The sequence below is a fragment of the Montipora capricornis genome, chromosome 10, assembly GCF_036669925.1.
Source record: "Montipora capricornis isolate CH-2021 chromosome 10, ASM3666992v2, whole genome shotgun sequence".
Lineage (NCBI taxonomy): Eukaryota > Metazoa > Cnidaria > Anthozoa > Scleractinia > Acroporidae > Montipora > Montipora capricornis.
In genome coordinates, this window is record NC_090892.1 from 57692821 (window position 1) to 57720228 (window position 27408).

At 39.8% G+C, this 27408-nt stretch overlaps 2 protein-coding genes across 3 annotated transcripts; one reads left to right on the plus strand and one right to left on the minus strand.

Moving 5' to 3' along the window:
- Nucleotides 1–177: 177 nt before the first annotated feature.
- On the plus strand, nucleotides 178–12904 carry LOC138018482 (glyoxal reductase-like). The gene is made up of 6 exons (XM_068865112.1): nucleotides 178–451; nucleotides 2560–2691; nucleotides 9181–9288; nucleotides 10208–10426; nucleotides 11321–11468; nucleotides 12026–12904. The coding sequence occupies exons 1-6, from the start codon at nucleotides 207–209 to the stop codon at nucleotides 12089–12091; spliced, it is 918 nt and encodes a 305-aa protein (XP_068721213.1). The 5' UTR covers nucleotides 178–206; the 3' UTR covers nucleotides 12092–12904.
- Nucleotides 12212–27408, minus strand: LOC138018483 (ectin-like). 2 transcript variants are annotated; one of them, XM_068865113.1, is made up of 7 exons: nucleotides 27331–27408; nucleotides 25215–25343; nucleotides 21022–21057; nucleotides 20007–20141; nucleotides 19742–19873; nucleotides 15936–16425; nucleotides 12212–12615 (listed from the first exon to the last, which is right to left on the minus strand). In XM_068865113.1, exons 2-7 carry the CDS (start codon nucleotides 25327–25329, stop codon nucleotides 12609–12611), a joined length of 915 nt encoding a protein of 304 aa, XP_068721214.1. In that variant the 5' UTR covers nucleotides 25330–25343; nucleotides 27331–27408; the 3' UTR covers nucleotides 12212–12608. The 2 variants fall into 2 exon arrangements, with proteins under 2 accessions (XP_068721214.1, XP_068721215.1); XM_068865114.1 differs by lacking the exons at nucleotides 25215–25343; nucleotides 27331–27408 and adding an exon at nucleotides 21204–21384.

Below are 27408 nucleotides of genomic sequence, written 5' to 3' on the forward strand. Positions count from 1 at the left end.
GTATTTTGTAGTTTAGCCCCGAGATGATCCAGTTCTGTAACCTCCGAGCCCGACCTTAGTTTCGACCATTTGACCAAAAATTGTTTTACCAAACTCCACAGCTAGCGGTTGTTATAACCCCACTGAGTACATACCGTTCCCTGCTCCCACAATTGGTCAGCGGCGTAACTGGTGCTCAGCAAGCCGTACACCCGTACCCCTGTCAAATGAGTCTCTTTCTGAGGGGCAAAGTTTCGTCTTATTTTGTAATTCATTTCCTTCGGTCAAAGGGTCTTGCAAGCATGAGTTGTGAAGAAAAAGGATTGGATAGAAAGGTGACGTTAAATGATGGCCACAAAATACCTTTGTTCGGTCTTGGAGTGTACAATGCTTTGGGGGATACTTGCAGAGAGGCGGTGAAGTTTGCTTTGCAGAATGGATACCAATTGATTGACACGGCAGCGTTCTATAAGTGAGTAAAGTTAGTGCGGCGGACAACCAAGAGGGAAATTTTAGCCCAGTTACCAAGATAAAGTGTCGTCGTGCGAGACTTCGACCGTAAAAACTGATATAATATATACAGCAAACAAGCTTGAGGAAAAGCACAGGCGCCCCAGGTTCAGTGTGAGCATGGCCGACAAAAATGTAAGGATTTGTATGAGAATCCCAGTAAAAAGCTTAAGAAGATAATTATAAGAAAAAAATCTCAATTAAAAAGCCTAACCTTATTGCCATCGTGGATAGCTTCCTTCCTGTGTGGTTGTTTTCCAGATCCGACGCGATTTGATCCATTTCACAATTTCGTGGTTGTCAATGGTTATAATAAAATCCCAAGGCTGGAGACTAAATTCTCAGGTGCCACCAATTTGAGTCAAATATTCCTGGATTAAATGTTCCCACAGTCACAATTTCACATTAGAATCAATTGACAAAGATTAAACTTTCATTTCAACCCACTATCAACGGAATAGCAGTCCTGCGAGCAATGTCAGGCGGTGAATATTGCAACAAAACAGCTTTCAAAGGCGGTGCTTTAGCACAAAAGTGGCCACGGCTTCGACCATTGATAACAAACTGGGTGGCGGATTGTAGTTTGTCAACTGCAAAATTTCTTTATTTCCCTGGGTGTACTGGCATGACTGCATTGACTCAGTCGTCCAATCACAGTCACGCCTCCTTCGTGTTGACAAAGTTCAAACACATTCGCGAAGCCGGAAAGCATTGAAAGATGCGAGAATGAAAGCCGTAGTAAACAAAATAAAAAATTTGCGCTTGATAAACTAAGGGAACAAATTTTATTTGCATAATTAATGTTAATTTCTTGAAGGCTTGTAGCCTTTTGTGCTAAAGCACCGCCTTTGAACGCTGTTTTGTTGCAATATTCTTACATTTTTGTCAGCCGTGCTCACACTGAATAAACCCACTTAAGATATCCCAACTTACCTGTACCTCTGAGAAATAAAACGCAAAAGGTGGTTCCTGTGAATCTCCGACATGCATTTGGGTTGGAGTGTTTATTTATTTACTCATCTAAGTTAGTTATATGATTAATTTGGGAGGGGGTACCAAAGTGTTCAATTGTGATAAGGATTTACAGCGCATTGACAGGCTGACCTAAATTTTTCATAATGCACTGGTTTGATATGAAAAAAGTATGACACGTTGGAGAACATTTGATCAATCTATCCTATAGCAACACAAATTGCAGCTTGTTTACCCAAAATAACAAATTGGCCTATGCTTTTTATACCCACATCCCCTTTTTTTTTGGCATACTAAATTAAATGCAGGAAGAATATGGCAGTGGTATTATGGCTCTTCTAGGATCTTTGGAATTTAAGGATCTCTGCTGTGTGTAGTATGTAAACACCCAAAGCGCAAGTAAAATTGTCTGGCATTGGCCAGAGTAAAATCTAGAAGTCTCATTCTCAAGTGGAGAAGTGTTAAAGTTGTTAATCCATTCCCACCTAAAGGCCGGTTTAACCCTTTGACATCCAAACCAGCCTAAACCAGCCAGACGATTTTACTCATCAATGGGAAACCCCTAGGAGTCAATGGGTTAATCACTCACTGAATAACTATGTCCCCATTAATTAAACAGCTTCAACAAAAGTTGAACAGATGTTGGGCAAATGTTGCACACAAAAGCAAAGTTGTGCAGAGGCCGTTCAAATGGTTCCAACATTGCGCCAAAGAAAGAACCAACACTTTTGTCAAATTTGATTGCAAGGAACTAAATTAAGAACCAGAAACCAGTCTCTCTCGTCCACATGAACTACACCATATTGACGTTTGCGGCCTGATGTGAGCATACGTGTGTTCTACAATTTTTTGATGAGCAGAGTGTTCAAATGGCTTCACCACCTTCAACATTTTCAACAAATTGTTGAATGCATGCATGTTGAAGCAGACGTTGAAACCATTTAAACTGGCCTTAAAGATCACTCAGTCAGCAAGTAAATTCGTCTGGCGCTAGCCAGAGTAAAAGCTGTAAGTGTCACTCTCAAGTGGGGAAGGGTTATTGAAAGTGCTGTCATGTGCTTTTGCACTTTACTCTGTAATTACTTGAGAATTTTTCAGAAATGAATCTGAAGTTGGAGAGGCCATTAAAGAATCAGGCGTCAAACGAGAAGATATTTATGTGGTAACAAAACTTAGTTATGCCCATGGGTATGACGAGTGCCTACAGGCATTTCATGAAAGTTTAAAAAAGTGAGTATGTCCAACATTCATTTTGTAAGAATGAGGATTGAAATGTCTTAGTCTTGTTGGTTTGAAAAAGTAACAAGCTTGTAGGAGAAATGCTAATCTCACCATCAGTGAAGCCTTGGCACCTCTCCTGTGAAAATTCTGTGATCTGAAAACAGTCTGCTTCTCAAGACTCCCCTTCCCTTCTGGCCAGCCTTTGTTAGTATAATAATTTATACCACACAAGGAAATATTTTGGGTGTGAGTTTTTTAAATGGTTAATAACTGTATTATAATATTCCAGGTGATTTAAGCAAACAGTCATCTCTGCTCTCTAAATGAAAGTGGTTATAATTATAATTATGTTAGTACATTTTTTGTCAGTTTGTGTGTGGTATCAGAGTGAAACAATATTGATAATGATGATGATTATTATTTCTATTAACTTCTTACTAACGAGCGCGAGGGAAACGACAACTTCTTACTAACCCCAGTACGGCTTGAGCTAGCTCGGTTAGTAAGTAGTTTATTATATGGCTTTTTAATTACCTTTTGCCAAGTGTTTTTGCAAGCCTGTAATCGGCCCGTGGGCATTACGGGAGAATAATGCCCTACAATTCAGTCACAATTAGCCAATCAGAGCGCGCGTTATATCGGCTACAAACACAAGCCCTATAATAATGTTTGTTATTGTTACCTGTAGTGCTGACCAAATAAACTCATGAGTGAGCCAATGAGGTTTTTCAGCCCAAATTGCCATTTTATGCCAAGGCAGGTACACATCATATGAAAAATGGTGGCTGGCATTTATAAAGTGTCATAATTTTATGACATACACAAAGTATTATAGAATATGCCATTCTATATCACAGCCTCACATACACAATTCCACTGGTTAGGCGTGGTCCAGAGCTGGTGACTAGCACCTATTAAATCATGAGGCTTCCTTGATAAACGTCGCACCTTAATTGTATCAGATTGTTAGAAGGGTCTGTTCCAGTAAGCGAACCAATTAAGGTAAAGCAACATGCCAGTCCATTAGCTGGAATTTGAGGAAGTGATCTATATTTTGTTCTTAGACCAGGCAATTTGTTGTAGACATGAGGTGTTCTGGACTCACTCAACCAGTTAAGGTAAAGGACATCAGAACAGTGAGAAGGATATTTTGTAGCCCTCGGGCTGACAGGTGTAATGATCAGTGGTAGTATTTGTAAGGATATGTGCACTGTGCTGGGTCTGAAGCCATGATGGATTACACTGTTAATATTCATTTTGTACCTATGTTTATCTGCTTCCGCCAACCTAAAACAACAATATCATAACATGGCGTCAGAAGTAAACCATGACCCATAAATCCGCCATTCTGAAATTTTGTACGCAAATATACAAGCGGCAAATTCAAGTAATTGACTTTGGAGATCAGAGTACATTTCACAAGAAAAGGTACCTACAACAAGTCAAGAGGTAAACTCACAAGCAATGGTTATGCAATTTGGCCTACGATCTCTCGAACCACTTGATTTGAGCGGCAGTAATATCTCCGACAATTGGAAGAAGTTCAAACAGAAATTTTCTAATAATTATTTAATTCTCCACCTCGGATAATGCAATTCTAGCTTTCTCATTGGTTCACTGGAGACAGAGTAAAGACAGAGTTGGAAGACATGGAGAAACATGAAGTTATTCGTAGAGTGGAGGAACCCACCGACTGGGTGCATTGAAAAGCCTAATGGAAGTTTGTGCATCTGCTTGGATTCCAGACATCTAAACAAAGCCCTTTAAATAGAACATTTCCAGCTCCCCAACATTGAGGATATCACAACACAAATGGCAAATGCAAAATGGTTCACCAAGTGTAGTTGCAAGTCGAGGCTATTTGCAGATACCCCTGGATGAAGAAAGTCAGCTGCTCACCACTTTCGATACACCATTTGGACAGTTCTGCTATCAGGTCACTCCTTTAAGTTGGAATCAAATCTGCCCAAGAAGTCTTCCAGAAGCATATGAGCCAACACTTAGTGATTTAGAAGGAGTTGAAACTGATGACATCAAAGTGCATGCAGAAACTGAAGTCAAGCATGCTAATTTAGCTTTAATTATGCATTTTAAATGGCAATTCAATTTCAGTTCTGGGCTCCCCACTCAATAGCCCATTTCCAAGTTGCTGCATGCCTCAGTTTCAAAGCAAGTTCTGGTGCACAACCATTCAAATGGAAATGAGTTGCGTATTCTTATGCAAATCAAACTCATTTCCTTTACAGTAGACAAACAGCAACTCGGAAATGGTCCATTAGATTGACATCTATTTGGATAGTACACTGACTTCGGCAATTTCCTTCTCTTTTAATTTTGTGTTATTTTGTATTTCAATATTAATGAATTAAAATAATATTTTATGTTAATTACCGTGACCTTATAAATAGGCCAAGAAGTAAAATAAAGTTATTGTTGTTGTTGTTGTTGTTGTTGTTGCATGATCAGCATCTACACTCAGTCTTGGAGTGCTGTGAAAAGATCAATTTAACACTAAACAAAGAAAAATGTGTCTTCAAATGCAAAGAGGTCACATAAATTATATTGGTCACAAACTAACACAAGAACGAATCAAACCTGAGGACAACGTCAGTGTCAATTAAAGAGGTGCCAGCACCATGTGACAAAAAAACAGTGAATTATTTTGGAGTTTATTCCCAATTATAGCCCTCATGTGTGATGACATCTGACTAGCTGATTTCACCACCAAGCCTCAATTTCCGAAATCAAACTTTTAAATTTCAGTTTGAGCTGAATCTGAAAGGAGCAAACTTGTAAAGAATACCCACATGCAAACAGCATTTATGTCCAGATGATGTGAATAATTTTGTGCAAACAAGGCTTGCGGACTTTTGAGCATATGCCATCATCATGCAATATTAAGGCCTATTTGGCATTTAAGTCAGTGAAGCCATTAGAATTCTTCCAAGATAAGACACTGAATTTGAGTGGACATATGAACAGGACCAAGCATTTCAAGAAATTAAAGCAATCCTTACCTAAGACCGAGGTACAGTTCTACTGTAAGGTTTTTTTATGTAAGAAAGGCTGTCACTATCAGCTGTGCTGCTTCACCAACTGGGCTTGGGAGGGGGGGGGGGATGTTACTTCAAGATGGATTACCAGTTGCCTATGCTTCAAGATCTTTAACTGAGGCAAATCAAGATATATCCAAACAGAGAAAAAACCTCTAGCAGCTCAGTATAGCCTGGAGTGATTCAGTCAGTACACCATGGGAAGAAAGTGGCCATAGAATCAGATCACAAGCCTCTTGAAGCAATAATTTATTTGTGAAAAAACCCCTGGCTGCAGCACCACTGAGATTACAAAGAATAATCTACCAAGAATGCAAAAGTATGACTACGCATTGGAATATAAACCATGAACGGAGCTCCCTGGCATGCCCTCCCGAGCACCTGTCTCTCAAACCGAAAGAAAGCCATATGTTGCCAGTCACAGAGTCCAAATTGGATCGGAAGAAGTCAAACATGCAACAGCTGAAGATCAATCACTGAGGACACTCTCAGAGACAATTACGTCTGGATGGCCAGAGATAAAAGTACAAACACCAGTTGGTATCCATGCATGCTAGGACATGCGAGATGAGTTGTCAGAACTGAATGGTGTAGTTCTCAGGGGTAAAAGAATTGTGATCTCTCCCTCCATGAGAAAGGAAATGCTGAAGAGGATACCAGTATTAATACCACCGATTTCCGTCTGAATCCCGATTTTTGACAGTTAATAATACCCAGTAGTAGTCATCAATCAACGCTGTTGAGGCTAAGTCGTGAAAATTTAAACTCGCCGATTTCATTTTTTTATATTTTTGAGTGGCAATTCCTGGTTTCCTTAGTCTAGAAAAAATCTTCAACCAACTGGTCAGTTTCATGAAAAATGGCTTCCCCCCTTCCCCGGGAAAGGAGCCTATAATTCCTTCTCGAGTACCAAGCAAACCATGAGAATTGGTAGCCACAGACCTCTTCAAATGGGACAAATCCAAATATCTTATCGTGGATTACCACTCAAGATTTTTCGAAGGTGCAAAATTGCCATTTGCAGACACCAAGACGGTCATAACCCACATCAAGTCTGCATTTGCAAGTACTCCTCAAAGGAATTTAAATCATTTGCAAGATTGTGGGAGTTCAAACACACCACTACCAGTCCACAACACTCCCCAGCAAATGGTCTCGGTGAGAAAGCAAAGCAAGGCAGCCATGATCCATATCTTGTGTTACTGGAATACAGAAATGCACCCATCAATGATGTTGACTCACCTTTTCAACTACTCATGAACAGACAACTTCAGTCAATCATCCCCACAAGTGATGTACTATTAAAACCAAAGGTTTTGGATGCCCACAAGGTGATGGAGAAACTGGAGCTAAAGCAAAGAAAAAAAAAACTATTTTGACTGGCAGGACAAAGCCCTCCCAGTTTCTAGGTGATTGGATAAGGGTGTAAATGGGAAACAACTGGAAACCAAGAAGGGTTCTGCATCATGCAGAAACGCCCAGATCGTACTAAATTCAAACAGATGGAGGAAGAAAATACAGTCGAAATCAAACAATTTACCAGAAGATAATTTTTCATCACTATACTGCCCATGTGCTTCTCACTCATCGGCAACCAGTACACATGAATCCCGACCTTCCAAGGAACAGATGGTCAAAGTGAACCCATTAGTGGAGGAATGTACAGCAACGTTGCCCTGGCTGAAGAACTGTGCTCTGCAGATGAAGATATTGATCAGAAAAGCCAACCAGGACTGCCAGTCATAGAGTTGTTTGGAAGCCACTGTGTTTAAAGGACTATGTTCTGGTGTGAAGAACACTCTCTAAGCATTGACATTACCAGAGTTTCGAACAGTTGCATGAATTTGTTAGTTCTTGTTGCTGTGTGATTTAGAATACGTTCATACAGTTTTTAATCTTTTTTTTGTTTTTGCATGTCTGTTTGTTTTTCTTTTAAGGGGAAGGTTGTAATGATCAGCAGTAATTGTACTTATTTGTAAGGATTATGCACACTGTGCTGCTTGTGGGTCTAGTATTCATTTTGTCTCTATGTTGATCTGCTTACATCAACCTAAAATAACGAGGTCATTTGTAACAACAGGGAAGGTTTGCCAACTCCTTTAGGCAGGTTACTTACCACTGATGGCCAATGAAGGCAAGCAGAGGCTCTCACTCACCCGTCCACCCATCTGGGAAGACAGGGGTGCCACTCCCCAAGGATACCAAAGCATTGTTGTTGTTATTGTTATTGTTATTGTTATTGTTATTATTATTACTTGTAATCCTTGCTTGTTTAGTCTCTGAAGCACCGGGTCCAACCCATGGGCCTTAGGTACCAAAGAGTTCACTTGATTGACAGAACCTTTCTCAAGATGCGAGCTGAGTAATTTTTTGGAGCTCATCAATACTGACTGTACCTGGAATCTTGTCAATGTTATTATTATTATTGTTATTATTATTATTATTGTTATTGTTATTATTATTATTAGAGCGGTTTTCAATTGAGTGTCGAAAGTAATTAGATAATTACTTTGGTTTATGATTACTTCACTCAGTGATTGGTTCAAAGTTCTTGCGCCATTTTTTGAACCAATCATAAGTAAAACCAAAACCAATCGCGGCTCGCGCGTGCACATTTTCCCGCGCTTTGTGTCGGCTACAAGTAATTACTTCGAGTTTTGATTGGTTTGCCGGATTGTCTCCGTCCTTTTTGATTGGCCAAAGTAATTACTTTGGTTTTGGTTTTACGACACTCAATTGAAATTCGCTCTATTATTATTATTATTATTATTAAATTATTATTTACCTTAGTGAGATTGCAGAAATGTTAAAAATATATAGCCATTCATGATTCATGTTGGTCAATAATGTGGTTATTGTTTAAATTATATGACCCAAAAGCAACTTTCAAGAATCTGCACATTTAGAGTAACAACAATACAGCCTTCTCAAAATATTTTTGGGGAGCAGGTCATAAGGAAAGTGGAGATGGTTTGGTGCTAAAGGCACCCAAGCGAGTGCCCAAAGGACGCAAGTTTCTAGGGGGGTCTGGGGGCATGGTCCCCTCTAGAGAGAATTTTTTAAATTTAGACATTCACAGATGCAATTTAGTGCAATCTGGGGGATTTAAAGTGACAAAATTTCACCTATGGAATTGACACTTGCATGGAGTCTGATAAAAAATACTGGAATGTTAGTTAAATAAACATATTTATGTGCACGATGCAAAAAAAAAGTGCGGACATGAATTTGTACGTCAAAAAAGCTTTTTTCAAGCTTTTATAATATCTTCAGTGACTTTATGTTCAAGCTCAAACTGTGTTTTGTCTGACATTTTCTGACCGGAAGGAGACGGTCAAGCTTTCTCAGGAGGTGACTCATTGAGCCGTCGACCGGCCGGTTTTGAGAAGGCTGCAATATTATGTTTCTAATCTTTGAAAGTGAATATTTGGTTCTATTTTGGCAGGCTTGACACTGGCTATGTAGATTTGTACCTGATTCATTCTCCTACTGCTGGAAAGAATATTGATTCTTATAAGGCTATGTTGAAGCTCAAAGACCAAGGTCTCATAAGGTTGGTATGAATAACTTAATATCGTATTATATTGCTTGTCTTGCCATTGTATACTGGGTCTAAATTCTGACATTTCCACTGCTTACAGAAGGGGGTGGCTTAACAGAGAGGGGCAGCTTATTTAATTTAGCGAAAGGTGTTACCGGTAACAAAAAAAGAAAGAAACAGACTATAGCAGAGCAATGACTGTCTAATGTCGAGATTTGAGTGATACAAGGTATTTGTTGCAACATTTTTATTCACTTGCGGGAACCCAATCCAAACTTCCAGCATGTGAATAAACCATACTCGATCAGTCCACATGAAGTGTTACTGTCACCAGTAATTAATACTGGGGAATTGATTATGAAGAATAAGGTGGGAGGGTGGGGGGGATGCTTATTAGAGACGTCACAGGGGCTTCATAGAGGATTCGCAGCACTGGGCCTGGTTGTTCAAAAGCCGATTAACACTAGTACCAGATTAACAATTAACCAAGGAGTTTATTTCAATCTCTACTCCCAAATGCTGTTCAACGCTGATTTTTGGCAAAACTTTTCATTAGAAGAAGTCAATCTTGAAAGGCAAAAAAACGAAAAAGTTCAAAACATGAAACAAAAGTTTACGCTAATCCTGGGTTAAGTTAATCGGCTTTCGAGAAACCAGGCCCTGTACTGTAAGACGCATATAAATTATCAAAACCGAACATCTAGTCCAAATAGATGTATTCAGTCAGTACAAAATGTTTTTTTTGTCAATTAACTGTGCACAAAATGCACATTTTCCCCACAATCCAACCTACTTCAGATGTTTAGAAACACCCCTGCTAAGGGGGTCACATTTCTCATTTAATGAAAATATTTCTCATTTAATGAAAATATGTGCAATGAACAGATGGAGAGACTAACAATTGTTTATTTTTTACTTTTATCCTTAAAAGATCGGTTGGAGTGTCCAACTTCGGTGTCCATCACTTGAATGAGATGGAAAAAGCAGGGCTACCTACTCCAGCTGTCAATCAAATTGAGCTCAATCCATTTTGGCGACTAGATGATATTGTCAACTGTTGTGTGGAAAAGGGAATTGTGCCAATGGGTTATTGTCCATTGTTTCGTGGCCAGAAAAATGGTGATCCTACATTAATTGAAATTGCAAATAAGTAAGCAATGAAAATATTAACCTATATTGACTCCTAACATAGACTGCCCCCCATTGACAAGTAAAAGTGTCTGGCGTTAGAGTAAAATCTGTGAACTCTCACTACATTGAGAAAATGGTTTAGGGGTGTATAATTTTAAATAGACTACATGGTGATACCAGTCTTGAAATGATTATCACATTGAAGTGTGGTACTTAAGCAGCAGCAAAATGAAAGCCGAAAAAGGCTTTCTTTTTACATTAATGTTCAGCCTTTTCGTTTTACAGCTGGAAAAGCACCTGTTTTGCTTATAACTGCAAAGATCATTTCAAGACTTAACATTCTCTCGCCAGTTCAAATATATGACTTTCATGTATATTCTATACTTGATATGGCTCTGACATTATTAATTACATTTCCGTTTTGTTTGCTGATATACTCGAGTGGGAATAAAAATATTATTTTTGATTCACAGTTGCGTGCCACACATAGCAATTCTTGTTTCAGAAAAAAGGGTTAAACTTGTCTTTTGAAAAGAGAGCGTAACAAGGAAGTGTGCACAGCGGGGGCCCCACGTGAACTGAGTAGAAATAAGGTTCATAAGTTATACTGAGTCAACATTGAAGGTGGGAGGAGGTACAATGATGAACAATTAAAGAAACGGGTTGGATGCAAATATGCCCCTATTGTGCCTTGCTCAGAAGAACAACAATTTCCAAGCATCTTTAACGTCCCTTGTCGATTGTCCACTTTATAATAACAAGGACTGGAGTATGTCCAAAGTATCTCCAACAGCATCGTAAATTAGCCCTGCAAAATCCTCAGTGGAGTTGCTAGTTATTAAGGTGCCTCACTTCACTTCTAGTTTGCCTTTCAAATGGGGATCCATTTTGTATTTGTTTCCTTTGTGTTTAGATACGGAAAAACTGTTCCACAGGTTCTTCTTCGTTGGAGTCTTCAGAAAAATTACGTCACCATTCCAAAGACAAGCCGAAAAGAGAGAATTGTAGAAAATTCAGACGTGTTTGACTTTGTCCTCAGTGAAGGAGATATGAAAATTTTGGTAGGTATTGAAATATCTTTTAGAGGTATCATTTTTAATTTACCTGGCCAGTAGGCACATCTTTTTACATACTGAAACATTAGGGAAGAATAGTTATTCAGGTCGGTTTTTTCCAGTTTTTGTGGGAAAAGTTGCAGGGGTTGGACCTAATCCTTGTCCTTCTCAAACCACTGCGACAAATACGTTTGCGTTGGGTTGAATGTCCGATTTCTTCAAAAATTGTTTCCGAATTTCGCTCCAAAAAATCCGACCTGTTCTTTAGTAGGGTATGATAGACAAATCCGACGATAGTGTAGGGCATTTGAACACCATTTTGGCTCGAGGGGGCGGGAATTTGAACGATCCAGTCTTCAAAAGTTCAAATTCCCGGGGTTTGCCCGGGAAGGGGGGGCGGGGATGTTCAAGTTTCGAGTTGATCGGTGCATAAGCTTCGGAAATCAAGCAACTTCTCAAAGAAGGAGGACAATTTGGAATTAGAGCCGTATTTCTCTTCATGCTGTTTACGTTTGCCGTTCTACGTAAATGCAGTGCTAAATAATCCGTGCATTTCTTTGCAGGACAACATGCCTACAGAACAGTGCGCACTTCTTGGTAATGTAGTAGAAGCACCGTGGAAAGGATAACTTTTAAACAGTCTCTGCTTCATATTTTTTTCATAATTTCGTCGAGAGGAGCGTTTTTGTAGTTACTTCTGCAAATACCGGAAGACATGTTCATATTTTAATTTTTTGACAAAAAAAAACAACATCAACAAGAAAACGAGCACTTTATTGCTATAATGAGCAAATGATTACAGCAAAAATATTCCACCCACAAGTAGTAAATGGGAGAACAAACTTATGTAAGACACTTTCCCATAACGCAAACGAAACTTTCGTATATCACTAACTGTAACTAGTAACGTAACCTGACGTAACTTGAGTTATTTAACTAGCGCTTCATGATTTTCAATATAAAGGCACTTATATTGCCACGTGACACACTTTAGTCATGTACATTAGCCATTGCATAGATACGACAAGGGAACCTGCAAGCACGAAAGGTGTCTGTTTCACAACATGCCACATCTGCGAACTCTTCGCATCGTCACTGAAGAGCTTGTCCAAAAAGTTACACGGTGCACAATTATCATCTTCAATTTTAGGGGCTGGTAAAAATAAAGAACAAGGAAGAAAGTAATTATTATGGGTTAATGGTTTTAATTTTGTGAAAGCCATCATTTTCGGGGTTTGACCAACGACGTTGTCAAGGAAAGAATCAGGACTTTGTATTCCGATCTATATTATATAGATACTGATGAAATACTTGGATTTTCCTAACGAAAAATCATATCTTCACCGTTCGCAGTGAACGCATCATTTTTATCTTTGACATGTGAGGACGTTGGTGTCGTCATGGTAACTAACACAATCAGCCAATAAAACGCGATCTTCTCCTTCGTTGTAATATATTCGTGTCGACTACATTTAACAATTATCCTGCGAAATTGCGCGGAATATCGCCTGATACTTAGCCGACGAGGCCTTAGGCCGAGTTGGCTAAAATCAGGCGATATTCCGAAAGACTGAGCAGGATAGTTTTTTTATTATTCAACACATTGATGACAAAGCACAATTTTCTACGTTTATTGGGAAAAAAAGCTGGAAAAACTACCATTTTTCTCCGCGACACACAAAATTACGTATATCGCAGGATATCTGTTGAGTACGCACGATGAAAATTGAGCGCGCTATGACCACATTTGGACATTGTCGCAATATGTTGAATAATAATAACAATTTAAGTAAAACTATGATCCTCGCAGTTAGGGAAGCAATTTTGGCAATTGCGTAGAGAAGGCTGAAAAATTCTGGACTTCAACGGGGTTTGAACCCGTGACCTCACGATACCGGTACGACGCTCCAACCAACTGAGCTAGAACCCACAAATGACCAACTCCCAACGTCAGTGGCTTCATAGCTCAGTTGGTTATAGCGTCGCACCGGAATCGTGAGGTCACGGGTTCAATTTTTCAGGCTTTTCTCTACGCAATTGCTAAAATTGCGTCCATAACTGCGAAGATCATAGCCTTACTTGGTTTCATATAATATGGTTCATTTCATATATCATTTCGTTCATTAACAATTTCATTGCACAATTTGAGATTATCATGATTTGCTTTTCATAAATTTCATATCTTGTTTCATATAAGACAACTTGCGTATTTTCAGCGCTTGGTGACCACCTTTTCGCCATTTCGGAAAATGGATAAAACAAGTTGTTTTTAATCTGGACATTTCATCCATATTAATATAATAAACAGAACATTAGTGGCCGCTTGGGGATACTCAGAATTTTATCTTCGAATGCTGATGGTATCTCTCACTCGTTCGCTGCGCTCACTCATGAGAGATGCCATCAGCATTCGAAGATAAAATTCGTATCCCCGCATGGCCATGTGATATCCTTTAAAAGATATTGTAAACTCCAGAATTCTCGTCTCTTCCCTTTCGATGTTTCGGTTGCTGCTGTACTAACAACAGCTTTCTCTCTCTCTCTCTGTCTCTCTCTCTTTGCATTCTTAACCATTACTTTTAAAAGCCAGCAAACTCTTAAAACAAGACGATGCGAAGTGGAGATGACTCATGAAGAGAACGATGAACTTGCTCACTCTCTTACCAACAACTGTCAAGCATGAGGCCCTGTTAGGGGATACCGGGATACGGTACATTTAGGTAAAAAATTATAGGGATACGGGATATTTGGGGGAAGAATAAACCGGATACAGGATATTTAAAGAAGATATTCATTTTTTAATAAAACAAAATAGGTTCGTTGGTCAATATAGAAGGCAATATAGACAGCACAAAAAGTGAAAACGATACTTTTAAATGCGATAATTTGTTTTTTGCCATCAAATACTCGTAATCTCTACCAATATCGGCCTCTCCAGAGAATCTGCTCGGAAAAAAAAACCCTCCCAGTTTCTTCACGGTCTCTACCACAGGCAGCCCAGGCTCGGAGGGTAAAAAATTATAAGGATTTGTATTGGAAACCTCTACGGTGCTTTGAAAGGGACATCTGTTCTTCTCTCCTTTTTCTTAAGAGACAAGTGTCTCTTCTTTTTAATCTTCATTTTGTCCTCCACTCCTTGCACTCTTTTTTTTTCCGCCACTCATTTTTTTCTGTCGCTCAATTTACTTTTTTTATTAGCCGCTCAATTTTTTTGAGCAGCCGTAAAAAATGGTAAGCGACGGGAAAAAAGGGGTGTCTTGAAAAGAAAGTCCCCTTAGACTTTGTCTCGAAAACGAAGTAAGTAACCCAAAACCCTCAATTTGGCTAACCCTGGGCCTAACTAGGCCTAAAAGTTGATTTTTAGGCCTAGGATTAGCCAAATTGAGGGTTTTGAGTTACTTACTTCGTTTTCGAGTCCTAAAGTCTTAGGAGTCTGTGTTTTCAAGACACCCGAAAAAAAGTGAGTAGCAAAAAAAGTGGGCAGCGAGAAAAAAAAACAAAAAAAATTAGAGTGAGCGACGAAAGAAAAAGTGAGCGGAGAAAAAAAAGTGAGCTGCGGGAAAAAAAGGAGCTGCGGACAAAATCAAGATAAAAAAGAGAGAAGAGACACTTTTCTCTTACGAAAAAGGAGAGGAGAAATAGATGTCCCTTTAAAAGCACCGTAGAAACCCGATAAGAAACTCAAAAAGATATTTACACGCAAAGGTCTCGATAAAAAAAGCCGCTCTTCATTGTTCTTGTGACTTTCTCTCTTTCTATGCGGTTATTTGCCTGATTTAACGCGATTTAAGCGACTTCTCAGCTTCTTGGGTTGTCACTCGTACATAAATAAAGGAAAGGCTGAAAAGTAGTTTCTAGCTTACCTCACATCTCGTAAAATTCGTTGTAAGCGACCCAGAAGGACTTTGAATATTTGGAACACGGCTGATCAACCGTTCACTTGAGCCTCGATACGGTGAGAGCAAATCAGTGAACGGTTGAGCAGCCGTTGTTAGCCAGCCTCGAGGGATTTTAAATATTTGAATATTCGATCATCGCTGTTTCTCAGCAATGGATACTCGCTGGACCTTGAAACTTGGTTAAAGAGATGTAAATTTATCCGTGTGGCCATCGCCGGAGTTTGAGCGTGACTGAGGCCCGGAAAGTGTGATTTTATCGGCGAAATGTTAGGTAAGCTAGAAATTGCTTTCCAGCCTTTCTTGTATTTATGTACGAGTGACAACCCGGAAAGCTGAGAAATCGCTTTAAATCGCGTTATATCAGGCAAATAACCGCACAGAAAGCGGGAAAGTCACCAGGACAATAAAGAACGTCTTTTTATTGAGAACTTTTGCGTGTAAATATCGTTTTGAGTTTGTTATCGGGTTTTCCATACAAATCCTTATAATTTTTTTACCTCCGAGCCTGGGTTGCCTGTGCCCTTACCCTGTTGGCTATCCAAGTATTTTTAACATGACTTTATCTTTTACTTACAACTTTGGTGGAGGAACGTTCTCCGTGAACTCATTCAACCAGTTTCCAACGGGAGAATACCTAGCCACGGCCACAATGTAGCCATCTTTAAAGGCAGCCGTCATCCCAAGCTGTGTAGTGTCTCTCCATATGATTTGCGTGAAGTGGAGAACCTCCTCTCCCGGTTTATTCGGTTTCCCGGTGTAGTAATCGTAGTACTTTTCCTCGTTGTACCAAGCCTTTACAACCTCTTCGCAGCTAAGACAATCCGCTCTTTGCTCACCGTTTTCACACAGTTTCTTGTATCGTGTGGTGTAGTACAGGTTCTCGCCCTGATTTCTTTCGCGCGCTGTGGGATCATGCCGAAGGATTGACGTAGGCGAAATGGTAGCAAGAAGACGATTGGTCCATGCCTGAGCGTCACTTGTCAGTTTCGATGACCATTTCAAGAGTGGGACGTCATGTAGGTATCGGTATTCGTTGTGTACCTTTAAGCACTCCTTTTGGAAACCTAATGAGAAAATACGATATCGGAGAGTTTTCGGTTCAACTTGGTAAATGGTTTAAATTTGAAAGAAAAGAAAACTAAACTAATTGCCTAAAAACGACTTTCTTATTGGATACTGAGTGAACACTGGTTTGTCAAATACGACATTCACATTCCGGGTTTTCGTGAAACGCGGTATAGGAAGCTTGTGCAACTTTCGTCTAGCCTTCAGTTGAAGGGGTATTGTGTGTAAGAAAAGTCGCGATTTGTTAACTTTTGAATACACGCGCTATAGATGAGGCGGCAGGCAATTGTTCTTGCCTTAGACTTACCACGTATCAAAAAATTTGGTTTTCTCAAAACCCGCTTTCCAACCGGGCTTGCTAAGTGACGAGATACAGATGCAGATGTTCGTAAGCCAAAAGTCTCGACATAAGTTTGAATTGATTCTTTCACATTGTTAAAAGTGGGGTTCCTGTAAGCTAGCTTGGTAGCTAAGTGCACTTTCACTATAAACAAAGCATTTACAACTTTTTTTTTTTTTTTTGGTCTAATTAATTAACGGCTAATTAATAGTAGGTTTCTCGCCGAAAAAAGGACATGATGACGGACTTGCGTACCGAACCCGCGCCGATTTCCTTCGTATGACGTCTTGGTTGCGGACCAATCAAAGGCGCTGTGGTCATTAGGCCCACTCTGATTGGTCATTATTCAGCGGAACTGGGCCAAGTTGTTCAAAAGCCCGGGCAAACGGCTTTAACATTTGCTTCAACATCCGTTCGATTTTGTTGAACAGCGCCATGTTGGCTGCATCATTCATCTACATTTGATTCAACAAAGCTTCACGAGAGGCCTTGGATTCAGTCTATGGCTGGCTATTAATTATAAAGGTAGATGCTGACCTTTTGGGCCAGACCAGTCACGGAAATCCTCAACTCCTCCCATCGTGAGAACTGCCTCCCGCCATCTTGGAAAGAGGCAGACGTCGTTCCGCTTCCTAAACTGAGACCGATCAAAGATGTGAACCAACACTTCCGCCCAATTTCACTCACACCAATCTTATCGAAGATTGCTGAAGACTATGTCGTTGAGTTGTACGTCAAACCAGCATGCAGTGTTAAAGAAACTCAGTTGATGCGCGACCGTTTGAAACTATCCCTAATTCATGTTCCCACGCATGCACTAATCAACATGACACACAACTGGTTTAAACAACTGGTAAGTCAGCACTGACGAAAATGGGGCTACGATTAGAGTTGTGTTGTTCGATTTTCGTGCTCTCCCGGTATACCTCATCGAAGACTTGGAGAGGCTGCAAAAAAGGGCTTTCAGGACCATATATCCCGATCTATCGAACAATAAAACCCTTGACGTATTAGGACTTAGAACCCTGTTTGAAAGAAGAGAGGCAATTGCGGCCAAATTCTTTGACGAGGTTTCCACCAACCCCAGAGGTGTGCAACCCCAAACACAGCCTTCATAAACTGCTCCCAGTTAGAAACACCAGCAAGTACTCACTGAGGAACTCAAGGAACTATCACGTAGGTCTATTTAAGCCTTAGCGCATTTCAGTTTATGCTGCATGTTTTTAGGCAATGATCTATCCAGGCTACAATTAAGCCACGATTAAGAACCAACCCAGGTTTAAGCTTTGCTGTCGTAAAAAAAGAGCCTTAACAACCTAATTTTGTACTGAAGGGAAACAAAAAGTCTAACGAAAATTGAATGCTAAAAGTCTCGTGGAAACTAATCACTAATTCAAAGCTTTGGACAGCTGGGCCCGTAAATGAGCTACGTAACAAATTAATGAGCTTGATGTGCGAGATAATCTACAAAGAAATTAAAATACTAATCTCTTACTAACCGAGCGTGAGGGCCGTGCCCGAAGTCGTGGCAGTACGGACCAGGTACAGCGAGGTCCGTACGCGATATACAAAAACGACCGAGGGCCAATATTTGGCTCTTATTAACCGAGCAGGAGGTCTTTATGGGAGAATCTTGACCGAGGTCGTGAGTACAAACCGAACGCAGTGAGGTCTGAACGCACGACCGATCGAGGTCAAGATTCTCCCATACAGACTAACTAAGCTCGGTTAATATAAGATGTTTATTATATGGCAAACAAGAACAATTTAATTATTTTAATATAATGTAACTGGTTTGTATAACGTACTAACTGACATTTTGCTTGCGATTGGCGATGAGTGGCAGTGAGCTGAACTTAATTCTGCCAAAGTTTTCACGTCCTCCTTACCTTTTTTTCTCATCATGCTTTTTGACAATTCCATAAATAAATATTGGTAGAAGAAAATACTAAATATTTTTGCATTTTAGTTTGCAACTTTTTCACTGCAAAACATTACTGGTCTAGATGTTGATCTAGATATATGGGTTATTGGCCAAGCGTGAGGTCAAGATGGCTGGATATTGGCCAAGTTCACGCAAAAAAAGAACGAGGCCAATATCCAGCCATCTTGACCGAACAAGCTTGGTCAATAAAGCATTTATTATATGACTTAAAACACCAAAAAATGATCTTTGATGTTGCGGGATCAAGCGAGATATTCCAAGCGGGCAAGATAGCTCCATCTTGCCCGCTGGGGTAGTCAATCACATCTTGCCCGCTCACGGAGCTGCTCATATTATAAGGGAAAATCTAGACCGCGGTCAATGTCGATTTCAGCCAATCAAATTCGTGAATTTGATAGTTCCCAGTCCTTGAGAGACAGAACCATTTTATAATCCCCAGTACGGTTCAGAGTTAACAAGTGAGGATAGTAAAGTTGTTTATCATATGGCATAATTTCTTTGAGCGATGTTCGTAATCTTCGTCTTCCATCAGAGAACGTTAAACGGTAACGTTTTACACGTAAAACTAAATTCCGCTTGATATAATTGTACTGTTTTGTTAAAAAAATTAAATTCCGCTTTTTTAAAACGTTCTATGTTTCGCGCAACTTGACTTTCCAAGGAGAGAGAAAAAAATACGAAACGGACCGTTTCCATGGTAATGATCCGTAATGTGAAGTCCCGACCAAAAACCAGTCAATCAGAGTGCTTGATTTAGCCTGAGAATTGCTCTCCACTTAATAACATGCGATAATACTCTCCTATACTACTTTCCTAAACACACTATGCAACTGGTATTGCAAGCAAAGGACAGATGGAAAAAACAAGTTTTGCGCGATGCACAGTGAAAACGTTTGATTTTTTTCTGCAACTGTACAAAAAAACCAACAGTCTAAAAAATGTCATTGTACAATAACGCGAAATATTTGTTCTTGTTTCGAGCGTTTTCCGATCAAGAACTTACGGATGTGGATAACAAAATCATTTTTACCAGACAATGTTTCTCCAGTTGGTTGAGGTTTTTTCGGCGCTGCACTGGTTATTTCCGTGGGTTTTTCTGTGGGTTTGTTAGTCTCGGGCTTCGCTGTTTGCGGCTCCATAGGTGGATGTGGAACCTTGGAACCTACAAGAGAAATTTGTGTCATTGTAACAGATTCATGTATAACTAGAACATTGTACCGAAGATTCAGTGAGGGTATCAATTTTTTCGCGTTATTCTCTCACATCCCAAGTTAAGTATTTATCCATGTCCTTACAAAAGCCACAGGTTTCACGACACTGCTGGATTGCTTCACTGTCCTTCCATGTCTGGCAATAGTCCTCGATTGCAGTTTTATCATAACCGTGGACTTCTTCGATCCACTTGCAGTCATCTCGTTCGTCTACACAGCCTATATCAAATAGATTTATAATGTGAATCAACTAACGAACAAAGAAGGAACGAAAGGATAGGTGGCCCGATGATAAAAGGGATGTGAATAAACAATTAAAAATACACGTACACAAAATTCAGTCAGAGATGGACGATTCCAGGGACCGAACATTTGGTGTGGGTTCTTTAGTTAATTAACCAGAGGGGTTTTTTTTTAAAGAAAAGTATTGTTCCTATCCAAAGAAGTCCTTTGTAGAGAGTTATGTTAAACGTGCTTGTGTTGTTTTAAAATAGCTTTATTGTTGATAGAGCGAAATTCCTGGGTGATCGGCATTGAATCATGGATCTAATTTGCAAATGTCGTTAAAAGACAAAACTGACTTTCTCTTGTATTAATTAAAACGTTAACCCTGGGTGTTGCAAAAGCCCTGAAATGAACCGCCACCGTCCCGGCCCATGTAGCAGTGCAATAGTCAGCAAATGGGTTGGCCGTTAGGAGAATGGAAGCTTTCCTTCAGCATAGTTCTGTTCTGAAGATCGTTTCATCGTTCTGTTTTTTTTTTACTTTTTTTTATTTTAACCACCTGACCTCTTTTTTATTTTCATGACGGTTAAGGGTCTTTCTCCTTCCTCCACGCGATTTGTTACTGTGTGGCGGGCTCGGCTTAGTTAAGATCTAACCGACCAAAGGAAAAAGAAACTGAATCCGGTCGAACTTGCCCTGTTTCCAAAACTACAAAGGTGTATCCCGGCTGGAATGATTTTCCAATTAATATCGCGAATGAAAGATTTCAGGAGACGACCAGCATTTTTTTACAAAGTTTCGAATTGAAAGAAGTGACCGTTAACGATTTTCGTTTTACGAGCAAAATAATAAAAGCAGCAATATATCAACTTACCGTTGGAATCTTCTCCAACTCGTTTCAAATCTTGCGCTGCAAAGCAAACAGAGACCAATTTCCTTTTCAGTCTAGGTCATTTGGTATCGTAAAGATCCGATAAGTTTGCGCCCCAGACCTTGCAGCAAGGTGAAGTATTTTAAACAAGAAAGTTAAAACAAATTAAAAATTTCGCCTCTGACCCCAAGGATATTCATCTTTCTCCACTTGTTTATTAAGTGGCCTGGTTCTTCCATTGGAGTCTGGTACGAATACCAAAGCGCTGAAAACTACCAGAGAAATGAAGTTCGCCATATCTGAATTCAACTTATTAACGTAGTTTCTCAGTTTGACTGATTACTCAACGGACTTCAAATTTAAACTGAATGACAATACTTCTGAGGGTCACTTTTATTTTTGAAAAGCCTTTTCATATTCTAATTAGCTTTTAAATAGTTTAGCTGATATTAATAGAGAAGCGTCATGCTCTGTTGCCGTTGCGAGATAGAGACGCCTGTTTCCAAACGCAACTTTTGTTTTACAATTTTGAGACCGTTGATCAAAACAAAGGCCTGCTGTTTTATTTAATTGCCAACCAAATCCCTAGCGGCTTTTGCACGGTTTAATTAAAAGGTATCTTTTGTAATCGATTCATTCTGTAAGTAAGGAAAAGACCGTGCTTATCGGCTAACATATAGATGACAATTAGGAATTACTCCAATCGAAGATCTCATGATTCAGAGTGAAGCACCGAGGCCGAACGGCTACTGATTGCAGTTAGTGATTCAATCAAGCGATTGATGGTTTAGAAAGTTTCAGTTACCGTCCGCTGAGCTCATTGGTGGATTCTATTAAGCCGGTAAACATTACCCCTATATTTGTCAGTTATGCCGTTAAACAGTCGAAAGTGCATTCAAAACGTGTTGCTTTTTACATATCCTCTTCTAGTAACCAAATGTAATTTTCGAAATAAAATGCCAGCTCAGAGTGTCTGTAAACTGCTAAGTAAGACTTGCTAAAGAGGTTTCGAGGGACCGCTCGATGAGAGGACGCGATTTTTTGAAGACATGCTTATTTAGAAAGGGTAATACCGAAGGTGACTGCTGCCAGCCCAGTTGTCTTTTTCAAGTGCCTTTGTGCGTTCCATTTAATAGTGATAAGTAGCTGACACAATCGATTGACAGCATAATGCACGAAATTTAGTATAGAAAAATTGCAAAGAAATCTTGAAGTCGAGAGGGGATAAAGTGATTCCAGAGAAAGGCTGGTTCTACTATTCCAGCTAACACCGATCCAGTGTGACAGAAAATATCAAGAGATCATGATCCTTGAGAATGTCGTGTATATAGAATTTCGTATACCGTATTCGAACTGCGGTTATGTAATTTTAAGTGAAAGAGTAAGTATCTAAGTGCTGAAGCAAGTTGAGCACTTTGAAAGAAGCCTGGAAAAATCCAAGGGACTGGAAGCCATGATTGTGCGATTGCCTCTCAGGCTTGCTCTACCATATGAGCTGTCAAGCCATTTGCGAAATGTTTATACTTGCTAGTTCGTATTCTATCCCGCAATCGGCTGAACCGATCCAGTTTGGAGTCACGAGTGCGACACGAATGCCTGACAGGAGCCCATGAGTAGGCTCGAGCTTGCCTCTCCCATACAAGCCGTACGAGTCAACCTTTGCGCGTATCTTTCTATTTTTAGAACGCCAAGAGTTCTTCGGCTCTGCACGCACGGTTTAAAATGGCCAATCAGAATAAAGTTATTGTCTAACAAAGACTAAATTAGCAAAGATAATGTATGCAAATTGCGCAAATTGATGTAAATGTGAGTCTCCTGCTGAAGGGTTAGTTCTATGAATAGAAAGATAAGTGAAAAGGTTGTCTCTAGGATATAGAGCATCTGGAGGCCCCTATTCAAGGGCTCCTGTGCCTGACCACTCCTGCGCAGGCCCAATAGCTTGCGTCTTTCTCGCAGTATAGAGGTTTTGCACGGCAGCCATGTTGCAGGGCAGGAACAATAAATTCTTTTTCCTATGGGAACAAATGTTCTTTCTAAGGCAAAACATTTGCATCGTTCCTGCCATGCAACATGGCTGTCGTGCAAAACCTCTATAGTTAGTAGGGGGAGACTATGATCATTAACTAAAAGTAATCATTGATTACGAAGTGCGTTTGTTGAGAGAACGTTGGAGGTTCGAATGACTAGATGAGCCGAGATGCCGTCAAGACGATACATTTATGTAAAGAACGTCTATCGAAAGTATTAATATGTGAGGCATGTGAAACGTGGCAAAAAATGAAAAGTTTGGAGTAAAGAGGTGATGATGTGACAAAAACTAAATAATTGTGGAAAATCTTGTCTGAGAGATTATTACTAACTAGAAGCTCCAAAAAGCTTACACTGGGTTGCCTGTGGTACGCGTTACACAAAAAAAGAAGGCACTAAATTGGGTGGTATTGAACTGCAGTGTTCAGTTACTTTTTTCAATTGGGGCGTGAGAGGTTCACCCACATGTTCACCCACACGTTTAATTATTTTGTAATGTCCTGTTCCATTTTGAGGTCTTTTAGTTTTTTAAGCTTTGGTAATAAATTCAGTTTAAAGATAACAAAGCACGCTCTTGAGTAAAATTCACTCGTTTCTTCTTTAAATGAATAGTATGCAGAAGACTAACTGCAAATTTCTCTGACGGGCGTTTCCAGTATGTCTTGCAGTTGCACTAAGCAAACGTTTATTGCACACATTAAGAAAGGACTGAAAGTGTTGTTTCCGCTTCATAATTCCCCTTCTTGTTAGTCTAATCTAATGCCAGGTCAAAACATTGTTTGGCTTTGCGTTTGCACCAGAAAAGCTTATTCTACGCAAAAAGTAGGTTCTGGAGGTAATTTTGAGTGTGGAAATCAAGTTTATGCCGCATGGTATATTTATATTTAATTAAGTTAACACAACAGAAAGACGCTTACCTTATTTTGAAACGAAAATGCTTTACTATTGCCATAAAAACTATCCAGTTAAGCTCGCATATTACACAACATGATGAATTTATAAAGGCCACTTTTTCATCGAAATATTATTTGAAACAAACAACATATTTGCTATAAGAGGCAAAAAACCCTTCCTATTTCATTACGTGCGTGAAGACAAGAAACTCAAATCGTGTCAAATTACACTCCGACGGTGTCAAAAACGCAACTAAATAAATTTCCCACAAGTGTTCAGCATCAAACCCTTAACTGAAAAACCCTTTGCTTGAATTATCAAGCAAAAAATGGGCAACAAGCTCTCTTTCAAATAATTTTTGACTAAAAAGAATTTGTGAAATTTCGAAATGTTACCAGAAGACTGTGCAGAATTGAGTATAAACAAATAAACCAGACAACACAGATCACAGATCCAAGTCTCTAATTGTCTTTGTTAAACCCATAAGTTACTAGAGAATTTTTCATTTGATTTTAGTGTTGTACAAAACACCAAACTTGTACAATATTAGAACTACAGCTCACTTTGAGTACGGCTGGACGGGCGACAGATTGTTGTCGAAGTCCATTACTCGTCCCTTTAAAGATTGCAGCTTTTTTTTTTCAGCACCTGTCTTGTTCAGTATCCAACTAACTTTCCATTATTGAGCTCCATAAGGGTATATTTTATTTAAAGACCTACTAAAACGCCATTCGCGTTATGACTTTCGACGCCATTGCCGGTTAAGTTAATCATTCTACTGTGTCCACCAGAAAACTCTACGTATTTCCCACTACCTTCTCGATCCTAAGAAAATACGCGCAGAAGGCTCTATGCACAAAGACACCACTTAGCAGGGAAGTGACACGAAAAAAAAAAACGAAAAAAGAAAAAACCAACAAATGAAACGCAGATTCCGAATAGGTTTGCCATACTGGCAACCAAGTAAAAGATGTCCCTTGCCAAAAATCAGCGTGTTGGTACAAAGTGGTGCGCGATCGTCATTAATGGGTGCGACGCATTAAAACCGAGATGCGCATGTACTTATGAAGTAATTCAAGATGGCGCTGAAAAAGCAGACGAACGAAAACTTGCTATGGCTCACCCAATGCACAGGATACCCAAGATTAGAAATTGCATTCTCCCAATGTCGAACGCAACTATGCGCATATGCACGCAGTAAACTGTTGGTCTAGTCAGTCCACTTTCTTCACCAAACAAAGGTGATTTTGAGGATCATTCAAACAAATACTTGCCTCTGCGCTTATGGCCCAATAAAACATCGGCGATAGATGGCGGGAGACGGAATGCATGGAATCCCGGGGTGGAGGTGGAGAATATCAAGAATAAGCCAAACAACATATAATACATTCTGCAAGCAATATCTGCAAAATTTACAAATAACTTTCAATTAAATTAAATGAAGATAATACATAATAACAAAAACGGTACCTTATACTAAAAAAAGCTAAAAAGAACAAGGCTGATATATAACTTCAAAACCGTCAGTAAGGAAAACAACAACAACAAAGGTACAAGATAGATACAGTTCCCAACGCAGGCAGGTAAAGAATCAAAAATACTTTCGGAATAGGGTACAAGGGGGCATTTTGCGTAAGTCGACGGGGAAACGGGTTTCAAGGCCTAGCTTGATACTTCCCCGAGTGTATTTAAGAAATCAGCTGATCCCGAGTATTAGAAGCAGTGAAGGGTTCATCCTTGAATCTGTAAATAGGATTTGTTCGGAAGTGGTCTCGTGGTTGGTTCAATATTCGGGGGTTTCAATAGAAGCCGGTTACCGGCGGTATACCGCCGCCTGCTTTGCCTCACACCGCCGGCTAGTTTGCCTTGATTTTCACTAAAAATGCTATCATAAACTTGTCAAACTGCCACCTTCAAAGGGCTATCATGGACGGCTATTTCAGAAGTTATTGAAACCCCTGATGTTACTCTTATATAGTGTAAAGTGTAATATCAGTTGTGTTGTGTGACGTGCGCTTAAAAACAAGAGGTAGTGGTTTCAAAGGTTTTGGTATCAAATTAAAATTATATTGGGACTGGTCTGTGTCTCTAGGAATTGGTTGCAAACCACCAACTGCGTAAAATAAGGGTCAATTTCAGTTTTAACTCGGTTCAGATAAAAATACGTCTCAGTGACCTCTAAGCTCAGAAATTTTGAAAAATACTTCTCAAGCCCCGTGCAAACGGACGCAACTTTTTTGGGTGTTGCAAATTGCGTGCGTTTGCACACCATGTTGCATGTTGTTGCCTGTTGGTTGGGAGTTGAAATCGGTCAAACCTTTTTAGCCCCGTACGTGCAAATGGACGCAACATTGTTGGCCAATGACTCCCAATGTTGGCCAACAATGTTGAGAGTTGTTGCGGCTTTTTGCTCGGGGCTTTGGTTCTAAGGAACCGTGGAAACACGGAATACAAGTGAATATTTTAATGTGTTGCCAAGAACAAACTCGAGCATGCAATAATTGAAACAACAGTCGCGACTGTGTCATTTTATTTGACATAGGAGAGGCCTTAGTGCCCGTACGCTCTAGGTTGACAAAATTTGTTTGGCTCAACCAAAAATCTCAACAAAAATTGTCTCCGCGAATTTTTCAATTTGGTAATCGTGGCTGCACTTAAAAACTTTTTCTTTAGATCATGCCGTGTAAATTGTAAAATATGTATAGTGTTCACGCAAATTTGGGCCCGTACGCACTAGGCTGACAAAATTTGTTTCGCTCAACCAAACATCTCAACAAAAATTGTCCCAGCCAAATTTTCAATTTGGTAATCGTGGCCGCACTTAAAAACTTTTTTTTTAGATCATGCCGTGAAAATCGTAAAATGTGTATAGTTTTCACGCCTGACAAAAATTTGTCCTGCTCTGAGGCAGGACGACGGCGTCTTTGAAGTTTGGTAAGCCTTGACAAAATTTGGTAGATCTAAAAATCACCGGGCGCACTTGTCTCAGCGAACTGGTGACAGATTTTTTCGCAAAATAAACAAAAACTTGCCCAGTGCGTCCGGGCCCTTTGTCCTGTTCCGAAGCAGGACGACGGCTCCTCTCAAGTTTGGTAAGGCTTGACAAAATTTTCTGGGAAAAAAATTACCGAGCGTGCTTGTCTCACGGAAATTATGACATTTTTTCGCAAACTAGACAAAAATTTGCCAAGTGCTTACGGGCGCTTACACGACCAAATAGGTCTCGTCCAGAAAAACATCGTGTTGCACGAACGTTTTGCAATTGCTGTCATATGCAAATTTCCAACGTGAAAATTCTGAATAAAACGTGGGGCACTATGTACTCTATACCTAAACATCGTTGCCTAGCATTGTTTCTCAGGTTAAATTGGAAGTTTGATGAGACCTTACCGGTCAGAAGAGACTTTCCTTTTACTGTTCAGTTCTCCGTCGGTGCTGCTGCTATCAAACTGACAGTTACAACTTCTC

What these genes read in the sequence shown, in the direction of transcription:
- LOC138018482 (XM_068865112.1), top strand. Translation starts at nt 207, where the DNA reads ATGAGTCTCTTTCTGAGGGGCAAAGTTTCGTCTTATTTTGTAATTCAT. An exon ending in GACACGGCAGCGTTCTATAA is followed by an intron (nt 452 to 2,559) that starts GTGAGTAAAGTT and finishes AGAATTTTTCAG; the next exon opens with AAATGAATCTGAAGTTGGAG. An exon ending in AAAGACCAAGGTCTCATAAG is followed by an intron (nt 9,289 to 10,207) that starts GTTGGTATGAAT and finishes TATCCTTAAAAG; the next exon opens with ATCGGTTGGAGTGTCCAACT.
- LOC138018483 (XM_068865113.1), bottom strand. Translation starts at nt 25,329, where the DNA reads ATGTATTATATGTTGTTTGGCTTATTCTTGATATTCTCCACCTCCACC. An exon ending in ATTGGGCCATAAGCGCAGAG is followed by an intron (nt 21,058 to 25,214) that starts GCAAGTATTTGT and finishes TTTGCTTTGCAG; the next exon opens with CGCAAGATTTGAAACGAGTT. An exon ending in TCGTGAAACCTGTGGCTTTT is followed by an intron (nt 19,874 to 20,006) that starts GTAAGGACATGG and finishes TTTCTCTTGTAG; the next exon opens with GTTCCAAGGTTCCACATCCA.